We start from the raw sequence: 18,818 nt of genomic DNA on the forward strand, positions 1-18,818 counted from the left end.
CACAGACTTTAAAGACTTAAAATGTAGATTAAAAAGGAACAATTCCTATAATATTCTAGGAAAAATGAGATTGCTTAAGTCGTGTACTGTTGGAGCACCCACATCTAAGTAGCTCAAAAGACTTAAGATCAAACCTTGTTAATCTCCACATCATATATGTTAAGAAGACGGTGCAAAAGAAAATTTGATTCTGATTGAATGGAATGCATGGACATTCTAAAGCACAATGCTCACTGCAATCACAGCTACTGCAAAATGTGATGTTAACACTATTCTCATAAGTGCATCTGTCCAACTTGTTCATAAACAAGGCATGAAGACTAGCCCAAAATGAGATATTGATTGTATGATGATGTTATTTGAGTACATCAATCGAAGGGGGCAGGGCTTTTTTGGCAGTCAGCGGAATGCACAACACTGGGGAGGAGCAATGAACAGTTCCCACTTCCCATCGTTCCTCCTCCTTCTGGACACAGACCCTCCCATCAACAGAGCTATGTATCCCACCTACACTGGCTCAGAGTGGGGATGGAGGGGTCACGTGGCCCACCATAGGCCAGCCAGAGTCCTTCCCCTATGCTCTCTCATTGTGGCTGCTGGGGAGGAACCAGGAGCTGTTGGTTGCCATGTTTCTAGGCTAGGGAAGAAGCAATAAGAGGTAGAGCCCTCAGCTCCCATCAGCCCAAGCCCGGCTCCACTGTGAGCCCCCCGTTTCCTCTCTTGTTTGGTTTTTTTGAGACAGGGTCTGGCTCTGTCACCCAGGCTGGAGCGTGATGGTACCAACTTGGCTCACTGCAGCCTTTGCCCCTCAAGCTCAAGCTTGACATCCTACCACCACAGTCTCCTGAGTAGCTTGGACTACAGGTGCATGCCACCACGCCTGGTTAATTTTTGTATTTTTTGTAGTGACAGGGTCTCACCATGTTGCCCAGGATGGTCTCGAGCTCCCGGGCTCAAGTGACCCTCCCACCTCAGCCTCCCAAAGTGCTAGGATTACAGGTGTGAGCTACCGCCCCTGGTCTCTTGTTTGCTTTCAAGGTGGCTTGATCCAGGTGTCTGCCACCTGTAACTTAGAAGTCTGGAGTTATATAGTAACCTAATAATTCTGTAGCCTAGTGAAGAGGGAGAATGTTGGGGTTGGGGGTGAATAATGAAACTTTTTTTTTTTCTTTTTTTTTTACTGCAACCATAACAGATGAAATGAAACACTGTTGTCTCAGAAATCCTTCCGGTTCGGGTGACAAGGCTCTTAGAGTGTGTATTTTGGTGTTTTGGTACTTAACTCCAATCTCTCTCAGTACCACATTCTGAAATAATGATCTGTTTACCTATCTCTCTCCCCCATTAGGTGGTTTGCTCTTTGAAGTCAATAATTCATTGCATTGGACTTTCTGGACTTTGTATATCCACAGTCTACATGGCACATAGTAGAAACTTAAAAAATGTTAGTTAATATAAAAAGGATTAAATAGGGCTGGGCACGGTGGCTCACACCTGTAATCCCAGCACTTTGGGAGGCCGAGGCAGATGGATCGCCTGAGGTCAGGAGTTCAAGACCAGTCTGACCAACGTGGTGAAACCCTGTCTCTACTAAAAAATACAAAAATTAGCTGGGCATGGTGGTGGGTGTCTATAATCCAAGCTACTCGGGAGGTTGAGGCAGGGGAATTGCTTGAATCCAGGAGGTGGAGGTTGCAGTGAGCCGAGCACCATTGCACTCCAGCCTGGGCAACAGAACAAGACTCTGTCTCAAAAAAGCGAAACAAAGCAAAACAAAACAAAAAGGATTAAATAAAATATAGTTATTCTTTCTACTATTACAAAATTACCTTACTCCTTCAAACTTTATTAATTAGAAATTTGTGACTAGGCTAGAAAAATTAATTTACTCAAGGAAAAAGGGGATTATTAACCCATTTAGTAGTGTAAGAAACTGTGAAAAGAATGATTAAACTAATTAAGAGAATAAATTGTTTCAAGCAGACCATAGTCATTCAAAGTCACCTATTCATACAGAAATAACTTGTGAGCTAAGTTACAAATAACATCCCTCTACCTATTCATTAAATTAGGTCCCTGAGGATGTCTATTAAATAATGCTTTGTTAGCCTGGTTCACTTAGCTGTTTTTACTTGAAATATTACATAAATCAACTTTTTATTAATGTAAAAGGTGACACCTGAAATCATATACAGAGTTAACTTATAAACATAAATGATCTTAAATCTGTAACATATAATAGAGGGCCAAAACAAACCTGATAAAATTCTTGCTGATTTATGTCTCATTATTTCATTTTTTTCAGACACATTTTAATTTCATTCATGCCCCAGGCATGTCCTACTCAGTGCAAATCCCTACCATCTATCTCATTATCACTCTCTAATCTAATGTTTATCATTATTAGCTATTGACTGGACCCAGGTACAGTGCAAAAGTCTAATTACACTTCATTCTTGGATACTGCCCAGTACAGGGACCTTCAAACCAGGTTTCCAAACTGACTCTACCCTCATCCTTCCCTTCCTCAGTTGATGGTAGTTGCATCCTTCCACATGTTCAGGCCAAAAACCTTGAAGTCACCCTTGAGTCCCTTCTCTCTTACCTCGTATTTAATTCATCAGAAAATCCTATGGACTCTATTTCCAAAAATCCATCTAGAATGCAACACTTTCCACCCCTCCACTGCAACTTCACCATCATCTCTAGCTTTCCATGAAGTACACAGGAGTTTCCTAGGACTCAAAGAATTTAGTAACACTGTTATTTAAAACTACTTCCATCCCCAGCTTCCTATTTTTGTGAATGAGTTTTCCCAGTGCTTACATACCTAAAAACCAAGAAGAAGAATGAAACTGCTATTTCCTAAAGGTACATAAATTGACTTTGTAAAATAATTCATTTGTTAAAACACTTGCCAAGTCACCCAGTGATGCATTTCTGATAGTAATTTACTTTAATGTTTAATAATTTTGTACAGAAATTTATAAAATATTTATTTTGTTTTGATGATCATATATAATTACTTATTGTCATAACTCAATCTAGAAGAAAAACTGTAACAAAGACCCATGGTCACGAGAGATTTCAAAACACAAATATTTAAATGTAAGTACATATTTTTGATAAATGTTCAGTATGAGGGTGATCCATAAGAGACTTTCAAACACAAACATACGTTACAACATGAAGCTGCCATATTAACCCTGGGCAGCTCATATTTGGATAGTTAACATGAGTGAAAAATAATCTATTTAAGATGTTGTTGTGTTTGAGTCTTTGTTATCGTAGCTGAACCCAGATGATAAAGTCATCTGGCCTGGAAAACAATATGTTACCAGAGAATAAAATTCTGTGGAGGAAATAAAATGGGAATATGATTTAAACAACAAAAGGAAGTAATATAACATTGTAACTATTCAAAAGCTTGTTCATATATTTTTTTAAATGGTGAGCAACACATTATTTTTCACAATGCCTGGTCTAATATACCGTTAGCATTCCATAAAAACTTGCTGATTAACAGACCCATTCCTTGGGAAAATTTGTTTAACTTACAGGACTGGAACTCAATTATTCTGTACTGACTTGCAAACCAGACTATGCTGCATTTAGCAAAGTCAAATATCTACAATATGTGAGAATGGAACACTATGTATGTGCACATTTGAATAGATGAATGAGTGAATGAGCTGGTTATTTTGGTGGTTTCCAAGTACTAGGAATCTTACAAACAAAAATAACATTTACTACTAATATTTCCACTTTTCATCCAAACATCTTGTGCCATGTAACTTGAAGGTTAGACATGCATGAACACTGGAATGACCACCAGAGGGAGCCCACGTGTTTTTCTGAATATGCCAGACACCAAATTGAGAAAAAGGAAGAAAACACACACAAAATAGAAAGTTGGGGGTGGGCGCATGGGGGTGGAGGTGGGGAGTGGGGGGGGGGGGGGGGGTGTGAGGAGGGGTGGGAAGGGGACAGGGAAGCATTACCTGTTATTTAAGAGATTATATTATTGAATGACAGAACCATTTATGCATCTATGTTACAAATCCTTTTACTAGGCAGCTGTACACCGCAATGCTTTGACACTTATAAAAGGAGAACTGATTAAATGTAAGATTTAAAAAATCTCACATACCCTAAAACTAGCAGGTCCTGGGTGGGCTGCTGTGATAACATCCATGACTCTCCGCTGTGCCCCAAACAAGCCAGCTGCCTTCTCCAGCTTATCTTTGTGTTCCTGCTCTCACTCTCTATTCCGGTTCATCTTTGTGGTTAACTTTGGAGGAAGGTTTGGGTGTGGCTTCCTCACTTTGTTTGGGATTGGGCTATCAAATTACAACACCAGAGGAGCACTTGGTGTGACTTGGGAATTTCTGATTCTCCTGTCTGAGCCAAGTTATAAGGACAATAAGATGAATGACTTTCCATTTATTGTCCTGAAGTCTTCCCAGAACTGAGAAATGAACCAAGTGCTAACAGGATGCAAGAGGACCTCTCTAAGGCTTTCCAGGCCCAATCTCCACTTACACCAGAACCTACAGGCCTGCCTCAGAGAGTCCTCCAAACTAGAAAAATATCCTGGGACTGAGGCTATAGAAACAGCATGTGATCTTGTCTAGAATTACACTACATGTAAACTACGTTTTCTATTTGAGATCAGTATCAAGTTTTGGAATCCCCTCCCACCTGTCCATCCCCGCCCCAGCCTGGCTTGATCTTACTAATCCTTTTATTGTGGTAAGTCAGATCACCATTATACCAGTGAGGGAACTGAAGCTCCTGGAAATGAGTGACTTGTTCCGTGTCACTGGCTATTAAGTGTCAGGGATGGAAACTCACAAACATGCGCTTCTGGGGACATGGATTGTAACAGTGAATGAGTATTGAACCCCGTCATACTAATGTCTTTGGAGACAGAAAGAAAATTATTGTCTTCCTTTTCCCTCAAACTACAATTGAGTGAAAAGCATGACAGAAGTGAATTCAATGACTTAGCCCTTGTTTTACCCAGAATTTTCATGGTATGCTTTCCCAAGTTTCTTTTATGTCTGGATGGGGTGATCATAAATCATGTATGCAAATAAATTAGCACAAACAAATTGAATTCCACAGGCTTAGGTACTGGGCTGAATGCTGCTAAATTTAACATGCTTATTAATGCCTTGAATATGGAATCAAATCAAAAACATTCTTATCAAATTTAACAATGATACCCAATTGAGTGGGGGTGGCTGGCAGTTAGGAGAGCTAGTTTGAAATTTAAAATGACCTTGACAAACAGAAAAGGAAAAAGAGGGCAAAATTCAATAGAAAGCTTTGCAAAGTAATTCATTCAAAAGAGGGGGCAAACAAAGAGAACAACAGAAATGAAGGAGTATTGACTGGGTAATTATAACGGAAAAGGAGCTGGAGGTCAGAGTGAACAATAGCCTCCAAAATCAATCTAGTTCTGTCATTTTAAAAAAGAAGGCATGATTTTGAGAAGTACAAATAGGGGGAAATTCAAGCTAATTCTCCCTCCAGACTCAAAATAGATCAAGCTCTTTGAGGAGGGGTGAGGAAGGTGTTTTGTTGGGACACTGGAATGCCCGTAGCTTGGAAGCCAGGTTTTTATAACTTTGAAAGGGATCCTTAGAAAGAAGAGTGCCTAAAATAATTCAAAAGAGAAGATTCGGGTACTCTTCCTTTGTTCATGCAGTGCTCTCAGCCTGGCATATCGTTTTCCTTCCCCCTGGGTAGCAACCACCCAGACACTGCCTCCTCTGTGGGGTACTTTGAACCCCTTCCCTTCTTCTTAACAAGAACTTCACAGTCCCACTATGTGTCTCCGCAAAGCAGATACTAGAGGCCAGCACTGGCTAAGTCCTTGGCATACGTTATCTATCTCATTAATACTCTTGAACACCTCCTTGGGCAAGACACTACTATTATTCTCCTTCTGTAGATGAGGAAACAAATGAGTAAGGCAGTTAAGTAACTTGTTCATGTTCACATGTTAGAAATTGGCAGAGCTGGGAGTTTAACTGAAACCCTAGGAGCTCCTAAATCCCCGTCCTGAGGCCACGCTACCCCGACGACATGTGCACCCACAATACTTCACTGTTCTTATTTGTTCACGTGTGCTTCTATCTAGGCTGCAGCACCATATTTTCATAGTCCTATATGAAGGCCGGAGATTGATCAATAAGTGTTCATTAAATTAAAGGTTTTCAAGCAAGCAGTGGTATATTCCATGGGCGTTTCTGAGTCATTCTTTGGCTGAAGGGAAATAGAAAACTAAATTAAACTAAAAAGGATTTAGACATTTATAAAAACAGGTAATAGGAATTCTGAACAATTCTGGACCATATTAGTAAAAGTGATTTGATCATTTTCTTTTCTGAAAACTTTAAAGAACTGAAATTGTTATATCCACATTTATACATGTACAAATACATATGTATGTATCTATATATATTATGTGGATGTGTATATATATGTGCATTTATCTGTCATCTATCTTCAATGTATTGTCATCTAAAGGTAAAGACAGTGACTACAGAATATTTAATATCTGTGGACTCAGGGAGGCTGCCTGACACAGAATTGTTGATAGAACAGAATCTAAACCCTAAATGACATGTCAACACTAGATTAGTTTATCCAATCTGAGAACACTCAATTTTCTCTCCTAACCATAAGACACATTTTACAAATAATTTGTTCTCAGTTTCTCAAAACGAGAACAATAAAAATTCAAACACATCAAACATAAGTGATACTATCTATTTTATTCTCACGGTTAATTGAGATAACATGCTAGCAACCCAAAGTAACTGGTGATGATGATAACTGCCTTCAGTATAGGAGAAAATATTACTGAAGACAGCAATATACTCTCCCACAGCTTGGAAGCAGCAGCTGTGTACATTACTAATAACATGACATCACACTCCTCCCTCCCCGCCGACAGTGGAACAATTCTGAGCTGCATCTCAAGGCCATGCAATGTTTTAAGTGAGAGCAAGAAGCAGCTGTTGGCCAAAGAGAAACTCATTTCTTTTAATATTATTACTATTATTAAACTATCAAACATTACACAGGTTATCTGGGATAGCTTGCCAAATCAAATTCTGATGACTGAAAAGATGGAGGGAACATATTCAAAACAGGGCCGTGCAGTATATCTCAGCTGCAACTCTAGAAAATCGTCAGCATGACAGCAGCATTAAAAGGTTCTATTTCATAAGAAAGATTTTAAAAATTGCAAAGAAACCAAACATAGAATATTAAAACAATCACCAAATGTAATTCATAGTATTACAAAAATAATTATAAAATATAGCAATGAACCATGACCCCAATACACCCCAATACATCTCCTTTCACCAACAAACTCACAGCAAGCAGGTCCTAGGAACAATGTCGAGGGCATTCAAATGCAATTAACACACAGCCTAACTGATAATAAAAGGATCAGAGTTCTAGAGTATTACCTACATTTCCTATTTACCATTTAGATGGATGACAACTACACGTCATCCTAAAAATGCAATCGGCTTACCACTGCAGAAGCTAGAGAGAGAGATGGTATGGCTAGCTTTTGTAAGAGTTGAGGAACAGATGGAATAAAAAGCAGAAAGAAATTCAGCAAGAACAGTCTGCCCCATAAAATGCATAACTTACAAGTACAAAAACAAACATTTCCTCAGAGACTGGAGAACTGAAGTTGTCCTTGGCACTTTCGACATGAAGTCACGGTGTTTTCTAGGAGGTGGGGCAAAATAAGTCCTCTCGGGGGCTATGCTTTCTAATAGGCCAGCTAACGAAAGGAGTATTTACACACTACACAGCTCACAGGATTGGGCCAGCAGCACTGCTAATCTAATCTTCGTTTGAGTGATAAGCAATGTGTCCTTCAAAATCAGGACAAGCTGGCTCAAGATTTTCAAAGCTTCAGCATTTTGTGGTTTCGGTCTCCTATTAGAGTTTTGTACCCTGGCCAGTTACACATGAGTTTCAGAATGGTAATGGCACTAGTGAGGCCACCGGTACCCTAGAGCAGAGGGACACAGCTGCCAGGGGTACACCGGTGACCCTGGCCAAGGTGTCTTCATAGGCTCGGCCTGGATCAATTATGTTGTAAAGCAGGGTTTTAAAAACTGTGTTCCACGGAAAACAGTTTGAATTCCGTTGGTCTTCGAAAGGTGGAGTTGAAAGGGTTTATACAGCCTTATGGGATTATCTCTGATTGTTGGGTTTTTTTCTTTTCTTTTTTTTTTTGTTTTTAGAGACAAGGTCTCACTCTGTCACCCAGGCTGGAGTGCAGTGGTGCAATTCTAGCTCACTGCAGCCTCAACTCCTGGGCTTAAGTTATCCTTTTGCCTCAGCCTCTCAAGCTAGGATTACTGGTGTGAGCCATCAATTATCTGAATTTTTAATATTTTAAGTTTGTATGAGGATACACAATTTCTTATTTCTTTATCTGGCCCAGAATTTCATTGTCATAGTCAGTCTGTAGTGATAAAATGTTGTCATATAATAGGTGGAAAATATTCTAATTTGTTCTCTCTAACCTTAAAAAAGAGCAACAATAAAGAGAAATAAATGTTATTATATTCCCTAAAAATTCCCCAAATTCCTAACCTTTTGACTCTCGCAGTCAAAAGGTTCTTATTATTCTACTGCTCTTCCCTTAATGAGAATTTCCACAAACTCTGAAAGTTATTTCCTTACTAGTTGCCATTTGAAACCTTACATCTTTATAATAATTTCTAAAACTTATTCTTCATATAAATGACCCATAGTTTTTAAAGTTTGAGAAACTCCTGCTTTAAGTAATCTTCTTAAGATGAGACTTGCCAAGTGGTTTGAGATGATCTCCAGACCGGGTCATTACTAATTACTAGCATGAATTCTTCTAGCATTTGGGGAACAACTTTGAGCTCCACGTTGATAGTGATTTATAGTGAGAAAGCATTCTTCAGTATTTAGCAAAAAGTTTATTAACCATACTACCAATACTATAACTGCCTAAAAAATGAGGACCTCGGGCTGGGCGCGGTAGCTCACGCCTGTAATCCCAGCACTTTGAGAGTCTGAGTCGGCAGATCACAAGGTCAAGAGATGGTGACCATCCTGGCCAACATGGTGAAACCCTGTCTCTACTAAAAATACAAAAATTAGCTGGGTATGGTGGCGTGCACCTGTAGTCCCAGCTACTCAGGAGGCTGAGGCAAGAGAGTCACTTGAACCCAGGAGGCAGAGGTTGCAGTGAGCCGAGATCACACCATTGCACTCCAGCCTGGCGACAGATTGAGACTCCGTCTCAAAAAACAAAACAAAACAAAAACACACATACACACACATACAAAATGAGGACCCCAGATGATCCTCTGGGAAACAAGATGTTTATAAATCAGGAAATGAGATTATGTTGTAATATCTCCGTAAGTCTACTTCTCTGGCTCCTTCCACACTGAAGTAAAGTATTACCTTCTAAAACTATGAAACCCCATAGCAGTTGCCCTTTCAAAAGTATGGAGCACAATAAGCAACAAAATCTGCATAAGTAGACAAAAATTAAAGACAGGGTCATTATTTCAAAGGGCAACCGTAATATTCAGCATTCAGCATTCAAGCTTTCTTATAATTGTGATTTTTAACTTCAGTGTTAAACATGATCAGTCAAGTATAGCACATATAAAAGAGAGAAACAAATACAACTTTAGTAGATCAAAGAGAATTCCTTTAACAATCACAACCCTATCAAAATAATCAACTGGTTTTTTTGGCTCCATGGTTTTCCTTCCTTCCTTCTTTCCTCCTTCCTTCCTTCCTGCCTGCCTGCCTTCCCTCCTTCCCTCCCTCCCTCCCTCCTTTCTTTCCCTTCCTTCCTTCCTCCCTTCCCTCCCTCTGTCCCCCCACCCCTCCCCTTCCTTCCTTCTTTCCCTCCCTCCCTCCTTTCTCTCCCTTCCCCTTCCTCCTTCCTTCCTTCCTTCCTTCCTTCCTTCCTTCCTTCCTTCCTTCCTTCCTTCCTTCCTTCCTTCCTTCCTTCCTTCCTTCCTTCCTTCCTTCCTTCTCTCTTTCTCTCTGTTTCTTTCTTCTCACTCTGTTGCCCAGGATGGAGTGTAGTGATACATTTATGGCTCAGTGTAGCCTCAACTTCCCAGGCTCAACTGATCCTCCTAGGACTACAGGTGTGCCCCACCACATTCAGCGTGTGTGTGTGTGTGTGTGTATGTGTGTGTGCAGATAGAGTCTCACTATGTGTCCTGGCTGCGTAGTTGTTTTTCTAACATTTTTCTTGATATTGTATAGGTTCCAGGGTCCTGTGTCATCTAACATTAAATGTCTCTATCAATTATAATGAATAGTAGACAAAACAATCCAGCAAGTAGCTGCCCATCCATTTGTTTCTACAAAGGTGCAATATATGAAAAGGAATTTATTTTTGTGCAAGGTAAGCCTGAGTCTGAGAAGAAAATGTAGCTGGCAAGGCAGCCACAAACAGCACTTGTTGATGTGTGCATATTTGATTAAAAGTTAAACACAGTGGCTGGGCGCGGTGGCTAACGCCTGTAACCCCAGTACTTTGGGAGGCCAAGGTGGGCGGATCACGAGGTCAGGAGATCAAGACCATCCTGGCTAACATGGTGAAACCCCGTCTCTACTAAAAATACAAAAAATTAGCCGGGCGTGGTGGTGGGCACCTGTAGTTCCAGCTAGTCGGGAGGCTGAGACAGGAGAATGGCATGAACCCGAGAGGCAGAGCTTGCAGTGAGCCGAGATCGTGCCACTGTACTCCAGCCTGGGCAACAGAGAGAGACTCTGTCTCAAAACAAAACAAAACAAAAAACAGTTAAACATGGTGATTAACAAAATGATGAGGAGAAGCTGGAAAGGAGAAATTTTTTTTCTACAAATAATCTGTTTGGACACTGAAACAATAGTCTAAATGCTTTTATTTCTGTCCACAGGCATATTATTGTTGTTTTGAAATACAAGGGGAATACAATATTGCCCAAAATGTAGTTAAAGAAGCTAAAGGATAAAATAAATCATCATAACACAACTTGTCTCCTCCAAAAGAAACATTTTCAATTAACACCACTTTAAGACTCTCAGGCTTCTTTTTATCTTTCTAGCGCTTCAACTCTGCTCATGAATGTCTTTCATTTCATTTGCTGTACTTTGACTGATGGCATTGGAGAGCTTTCCTAATAACACATGGTGATGATCCATCTACTCTACTTGCTAATATTGAATTAAAGTGTGCTTCTCTGCTTGCTAGAGAATGTGACCTACAATAGCCTAGGCAAATACAAATAAGCGTATACTACACTAGTATTAGGGAGATGGCCTGGCCAGTTCCCCAAATCTTTCAGAGTAACATGCTAACCGTTCATTGTATCTGACAAGCTCATTGTTGTGCAAACTTTAAATTCCTATTTTGGGCCGGGCGCGGTGGCTCAAGCCTGTAATCCCAGCACTTTGGGAGGCCGAGACGGGCGGGTCACGAGGTCAGGAGATTGACACCATCCTGGCTAACACGGTGAAACCCCGTCTCTACTAAAAAATACAAAAAAACTAGCCGGGCGACGTGGCGGGCGCCTGTAGTCCCAGTTACTTGGGAGGCTGAGGCAGGAGAATGGCGTGAACCCAGGAGGCGGGGCTTGCAGTGAGCTGAGATCTGGCCACTGCACTCCAGCCTGGGCGGCAGAGCGAGACTCCGCCTCAAAAAAAAAAAAAAAAAAAAATTCCTATTTTGTCACAAAGTGAGCTACATGATGACAGCTGTTAGGCCCTCTGCTTAGAGCCCTGCGCCTGTTGTCCCACTGCAGGGAGAGCCTGCCTAAAGGTCATTGGGTGCCCAAGAGCAACAGTGCTTCCTTTTGAAGCCTAGAACATTTCAGCCCTCCCAGGGCTGGGACGTTCTGTGTGAGCTCCCCACATCACTGATAGTCTCTTGAGGAGGAAGTACAAGGCCTTTCTGCCTTCTTTATTTGGCAAATGATTTGTGTATTATTTGTTGTAGGATGGACAATTTGGGACATCCATGTCCAAAATGCTGGCAAGATCAGTTTGTTGCTTTAGAACCTTTATGAGCCTGATTATCTAGAGCTTGACTCAACAAAGATATTTTTTATGACTAAATATCAATGGCAAGGTTCACTGAAGAAGGGGCAGCCATAAAAGGCAAAAGGACAGTTACTTTATTAAAGGGTAGGACATTTTTCAGAGGTGAAGAGTAGCTAGAAAATGATACAAGACTTGAGAAAATACTAACCACAATAAATAGTCCCAAAGTTTACTGAGCCTACCTACTCTACTTGTCTGTGCCTTCTCCACAGATTATCTCAATCAATATTCACAATTTCCTTTTAAGGTAACATCCACATTTTAAAGAGGAGATGAGGATGTTGAGACAAACCAAGTAGCTTGGGCAAGACCACACAGCTAGGAGCTGAAATCCTTCGCTGGACCAAACGAAGTAAATTTTGGTGTGACATTTGAAGTGACACTGCTAGGTCTTAAACCCAAGTTTGGCCAGGTGTGGTGGCTCATGCCTGTAATCCCAGCACTTTGGGAGGCCCAGGCTGATGGATCACTTGAGGTCGGGAGTTCAAGACCAGCCTGGCCACATGGTGAAACCTCATCTCTACTAAAAATACAAAATTGGCTGGGTGTGGTGGCGCATGCCTGTAATCCCAGCTATTCGGGAGGTTGAAGCAGGAGAATCACTTGAATCCAGGAGGCAGATGTTGCAGTGAGCTGAGATTGCACCACCTCACTCCAGCCTGGGCGGCAGAGCGAGACTCCATCACAAAAAAACAAAAAGCAAAAAACAACCCCCGCCCCCCAAGTTTGTAGTGCTATAGCAGTGGGCTAGAATTCCCAACCAGTCCTTTTAAAACCAACACTATGAAAAGGAGGAAGAGCTAAAGAAAGCCAGAGCCTGATATCTGAGAAGGGATATGGAAATAATCTAAATTGAATTCAGAGAGTGTATCTTCCCACAGACACAGGACTGAACGCAGAGAAAGGCAAGAGTGACAATCCTGTAACATTGCCACTTGGGTACAGCAAAGGATACAATTATAAGGTGATACATCTGAAAGCCAACCAAGCACTGCTTCCAATCAATCACTGCATACTCCTATCATTAACCCTTCCATGTTGTTGTCTAAATTTAGATGTTAGTTAATAGAATGAATATTATTATTATTTGCATGCAAAGGTACGCCACTAAACCATGACCACTCTTGGAATGCCTGCTATTTCTTGGTGAAATCTTTGTCCTAAACTTTCTACTCTTTTACAGAAAGAATACAGTTTTACAGAAACAATTATAGCAATTAATTATTTTCAGTTTCCAAAAAGAAATGTTAACACTAGTGCACTTGGATATAATCAGACAAATTCATCAACTGACCCTGAATTTCATCGTTTGTATTCCTGCTAAGGAAAAACAACTAGTTTTCTATATGCTATTAGGCTAATGATTTGTTTGACTGCCATGTATGCATCATGGGAAAAAGAAAACACTTAGTAACTGTAGCATTTGCCCCCTAGAATAACCTTTCTTCAGACTGGTTAAAATCAGGGACATGTGACGACCATGTCAGAGCAATCAACCTTCTGCCCTTTCTGTTTCCAAGTGACTTGCCAAAGATGCCAGAATGAGATTAGAAAAATATTTATTGCTCTGTTGAATGTGGGTCAAGAGCTCTCTTTGCTGGTAGGGTTACCATGATTATTTTTTACCTTTTAACAATTTTTAGAAGATAGGCACAGAGAGTAGCTACTCACGTTCTCCTTGTCAGGAATCCCTAAAGGAGGAAAAAGAGACAGAGAGAGGCCATGAATTGTATAATCAACCAGTAAAGTGGAATTGAAATTTTGCTGAACCAAACCAAGTAAAATTTCAGTGTTTTCAATTTTCATTTCCATGAAAACTTATATAATGCTGCTTAGAAATATAAAAACTTACATAATGCTGCTTAAATAAATCAGTGAATCAGGAGCAGGGCCATGTGCCCAGACACCAAAACCCAGGCTTATTTTGCTTCTACCATATGCTTTACTTTCACAGAGGTAAACACCCATCACAGATTCATTCTCACCATGAAAGCAACAAATTCCACTGATTTCGGCACCAGAACACTTGGAATTTTGGATAGGCACATCAACTCCTAAGTTTCACATGCTGTGATTTTACTTTGCAAACCACCCTACTCGGCTCTAGTGATTTGAAGCTGGGGCAAGTAGCACAAGAAAGACATTGGAAAACAACTTCCATTGTGAGCAAAGCAAACTCCTGCCATCTCCAAGTCTGAGCACGGCAGAGGCTGTTTCCAGGGGTATCTCAGTGTTCTTAGCTAGAAGGCTAATGACTCATCCATTTGCTTATTTGTCATTGATTTACAAACATTTCATGAGTATCTACTACAGGCAGTCTATTCCTTTTCACCTCCTTCAGGCTTCTCCCCTGACTGACATGGTAGGGGTGGCCACACTGGGAGGTTCACTGCCGTAGCAGAGCTTAATGCCTTTAGTACAGCAGGCACAAGTGACCTTATATAGAGGAGACAGAAGCATAGGTCATTTTTACATGTGGCTTGCACCTATCTTCAAACTAGTAGAGCAGTATGAGGTGGTTTGCAACAAAAAAAATACAGTAAATCCAAATTCTGAGTAAACAGGACATTTTGTTTTTACACAAGGGGCTACACAGGATTTACAGTGTCAGCACTAAAAGAACTGAGTGCCAGCTGGACGCAGTGGCTCACACCTGTAGTCCCAGCACTTTGGGAGGCTGAAGCAGGTGGATCTCTTGAGCCCAGAAGCTCGAGAGCAGCCTGACCAACACAGCGAAACCCGTCTCTACAAAAAATTAGCTAGGCATGGTGGTGCATGTCTATAGCTACTTGGGAGTTCTAAGGTGGGAGGACCACCTGAACAAGGGAGATTAAGGCTATAGTGAGCAAAGATCATGCCACTGAACTCCAGCCTGGGTGACAGAGTGAGACCCTGACTCAAAAAAACAAAACAAAGACAAAAACGATAAAACAAAAAAACCTGAGCGCTCATCCTAGTAGGCAGTAGTACAGAATGCAATGCAGGAGGGGTGAGGATGAAAGAGACTTTGGAAACATTCTCTAATTGAAACTTTGATCCACACCTGGGACCGCACAAGACATAAAAATGCAGTCAGGAAAGAGGCAGAGAAGAACTATTCTCTGAAATAGAGAGTATTAATAGGCTCGCTATCACTTCCCAGCTCTGTCAGAAAGAGGAAGGATGGCCTCAGGTCGGCACTCTGAAACTCATCCCGAATCGTCCATTCATCCATCCACCCATCCATCATCCATCTGAAAGAACTAGGGTTGATTGTATGAGGTTATGGGATATAACAGAAGCTTACTTTCTAGAAGGTTCAATAAGATAAATACACAGTTGCACAAATCACCATATATGAATAACTGGAAATTAGAGTATCTGTAGAGAAATGACACTGAAAAGGTGATTTGAGGCCACGCAGGAACTTGACAGTTGGGTTAAGACATTAATAGTCTTGGAATTTCATCTTCCATGGCAGGCAATGGACGATCACTGAAAGGTTTCAAGCAGCAGAGTGATATGATCAGGAGAAAGGAGGGAAGAAGACTGTCCAACATTAAAAGACGTTTAAGACATAAACACCAGATGGCATGGTCCTTGACTGAAGTCCATTTTGAGCAATCAGCAATAAAGACACTCGGCTGGGAACATTTGAATATGGATTGGGTGGTGGAAAATCATGCCAGTTCTTAGGTGTAATTGTGGTGCTCTGGTTATACATTAAAAAGTCCTTATTTTCAAAAATGCCTGGTGATGAGTTTGGAGTGACATGTATATGTGATTGTGATTAGGAGAATAGGGCAAAAATAATATTAAAATGCATATTAATTTACTACTAAGAAATACATTGGGCCGGGCGCGGTGGCTCAAGCCTGTAATCCCAGCACTTTGGGAGGCCGAGATGGGCGGATCACGAGGTCAGGAGATGGAGCCCATCCTGGCTAACACGGTGAAACCCCGTCTCTACTAAAAATACAAAAAACTAGCCGGGCGAGGTGGCGGGCGCCTGTAGTCCCAGCTACTCAGGAGGCTGAGGCAGGAGAATGGCGTAAACCCGGGAGGCGGAGCTTGCAGTGAGCTGAGATCCCGCCACTGCACTCCAGCCCGGGCGACAGAGCAAGACTCCGTCTCAAAAAACAAACAAACAAACAAAAGAAATACATTGAAGTACTAAAATATTGACATCAGTTAAACAAAGTGATGAAAATAAGGGTGCTAACTGTACCATTCTCTCCGCTTTCTGTATGTTTGAAATTCTTCATAATAAAAAGTAAAAAATGCCTTGGGGAAATCAGGCCTAGGCTAGACCAAGGGTAAGATAGTGAAGGTTCAGAGCCAGTTGAGTCATCTCTGCCCTAAAATCCAAAGAGATGAGGCCCGAGCCAAGTGGCTGCAGAGGGAATTGAAAGGAAGACTGTGAACACACAAAGGAAGGGGCCAGGCCCGGGCAAGCCTCTGGCCTCAGAGGGTGATGGCGAGAGAAAAGAGGAGTCCAAAATGGCTGAAGTTTGGAGCCCAGCACAAGAGGGGAACAATGGAGTTGTCAGAAACCGGCCTCTCCAGAGCAGGGACTGGTTTTTTGGGAATCAGAATCTGCTCCCTTATCAACACTTTGAGCTTGAGGGGCCAGCAGGACATCCAGGTAGAAAGAGAACCTGAGGTCACCTGGAAAGTTAGGCTGCCCCTGGAAGGATCAGACAGAGGTGTTGGTTTGGGAAGTGTTTGTATCAGTTGCAGGAAAGGATGCCATGGAAGACGGGAAATAGAGTATGCAGAAGGAAAGAGAAAGGAAGCCATGGCTCAACTCTTCAGTAAGGGGAAGGGAAGAAGTACCTACGGAGGAGACCAAAACATGAGTGGCCAGAGAGGGAGGAGGAAGCCAGGATAACACAGCGGCGCCCTGGGAGCCAAGGCGGAATGGAGTCTGGGTGTGGGCAACGGGAACCATCAGGTCTGGTTATTGGTTGGTCACTGGTAACTTTAGAGTGGTTTATTCAAGAAGTATGGGGCAAAAGCCAGACTTTGAGGGGTTGAAGAGTGACTGGAGGTGAGGAAATAATAGCCAATGCCATTTGGGAGCTTTTTACATGCCTGGCACCCTTTGAAACACTTAACATATTTTGATTCACTTGATCTTCACAACAATCCTCTGAGGAAACTGAGGCACAGAGAGACTGAGTGCCTTGCCAGACATCAGCTAGGAGACCGCACTGCTAGGATTGCAACTCAGGTCCTTTAATTAGCCAGCCATCCCTGGCTCAGTCAGGAGAGAAAGAAAGCACGAACAAGAGAGGAAAGGAAGGACAAGCCTTTCCCTCCCACCCTCCTCCTCTGCAGGAAAGCAGAAGGCAAACGGGGAGACAGAGCAGAGGCTGCATAGAAATAGTGAAATGAGGGGAGGAGAAGGAAGATGCTCACTCAGGATCATGGTCAAGCACAGAGAAAGATCTCTTGCAGTGAGTGACGAGTCAGTGAGGGAGGGTGGGAATTCTAGGATACAGGAAGAGGAACTGAAAGGTGACTGGCTGTGGCTCTGAAGATGCAGGGCCTACCTGCTACATCACTGGGTCTGCTGGCTGAAGCACTGTAGCTCCAAAGACTCCAGGACCTGGAATCTTGTTATATGTATACACACAAGAGCTTCATAAGGAGACTCATAGATGCAATGGTAACGAACGCTAACCACGTTTCCGACACGCATGAACAGATCAAAAGACTCCAGGGACATACGGGTTTCTGTGAGTCTAGTGGGGACCCACAAGATAAGAAAACCACAGAGAAAAACTTCCTTTTTTTTGCTGACCAGCCAGAGACTGGTCTCTAATAAAAGGTCTGGATATTTTAAATTAAAAATATTTAATATGTACAACACACTGTTTTGATATACATATACATAGTGAAATGATTACTACAGTTAAGCAAATTAACCTGTCACCTTCCATAGTGACTTTGTGTGTGTGTGTGTGTGTGTGTGTGTGTGTGTGTGTGTGTGTGTGTGGTAAGGGCATCTAAAGTTCACAAAGGCCTGGGATTGGAAGTGGCTATGATTTAGAAGATTAAATAAATGACTCACCCCACTTCTCTTCATCAATAGAGTGAAAAAAAAAAAAAGCAAGAGGTGAGGCTCTCAGGTATCCAGAAGGGACTGAGACAAATACAGTTTGTGCATCCCTTCTTTAAAAGGGCACAGAAACAACACTGGATTTCACTATAAGATGAAGATTCACTATAAGATGAAAGTATTCTATGCATGCTGAAGTTCCAGCTGGCACCAGAGCATACTGCTCTCTATCAGCTAAGACCACAGAATAATCCTATAGTAACCATTTCTTTCAAAATATCTCCAGTGTGAGCTGGCAGGTTTGTTTATCCACAAAACAGTCTGGAGACTTACTCTGACAAGCTGGTGTAGGACATATTTTTTGTCACATGAAAACACACACCACACGACAAATTTTAGATACAAAATGTTCACATTTTCCACTTACGGTCATTGTTAGAGCCCGTTTCCATAACACCATAAGGAGGAGCCAGAAGTCCTGCCATATACTGTCGATATTTCTGAAAGACAAGATTGTAAACTCAACACATAGATATTTACTTGCTTTGAGCATTCATTTATTTACATGTTAAAAAGCAGAAATGCTGGGTGTCAGGAAGCATCTGAGCCTTGTATTTATAGAGCCACGAAACGTGTTCTC

The 18,818-nt window shown here is 41.6% G+C and overlaps 1 protein-coding gene across 5 annotated transcripts in view; it reads right to left on the minus strand.

The window, feature by feature from the left end:
* Positions 1 to 18,818, minus strand: part of RAPGEF4 (Rap guanine nucleotide exchange factor 4) — a 315,123-nt gene that overhangs the window by 117,698 nt on the left and 178,607 nt on the right. For 3 of the 5 annotated variants that reach the window (XM_030916805.1, XM_030916804.1, XM_010377583.2), the window contains 2 exons: positions 18,606 to 18,678; positions 13,807 to 13,826 (listed from right to left, as the gene is read on the minus strand). In XM_030916805.1, coding sequence (XP_030772665.1) covers positions 13,807 to 13,826; positions 18,606 to 18,678 — 93 coding nt within the window. The remainder of the gene's footprint in view (positions 1 to 13,806; positions 13,827 to 18,605; positions 18,679 to 18,818) is intronic. The other 2 variants (XM_030916806.1, XM_030916807.1) reach the window with 1 other exon arrangement.

The sequence above is a fragment of the Rhinopithecus roxellana genome, chromosome 14 (genome assembly GCF_007565055.1).
Source record: "Rhinopithecus roxellana isolate Shanxi Qingling chromosome 14, ASM756505v1, whole genome shotgun sequence".
NCBI lineage: Eukaryota > Metazoa > Chordata > Mammalia > Primates > Cercopithecidae > Rhinopithecus > Rhinopithecus roxellana.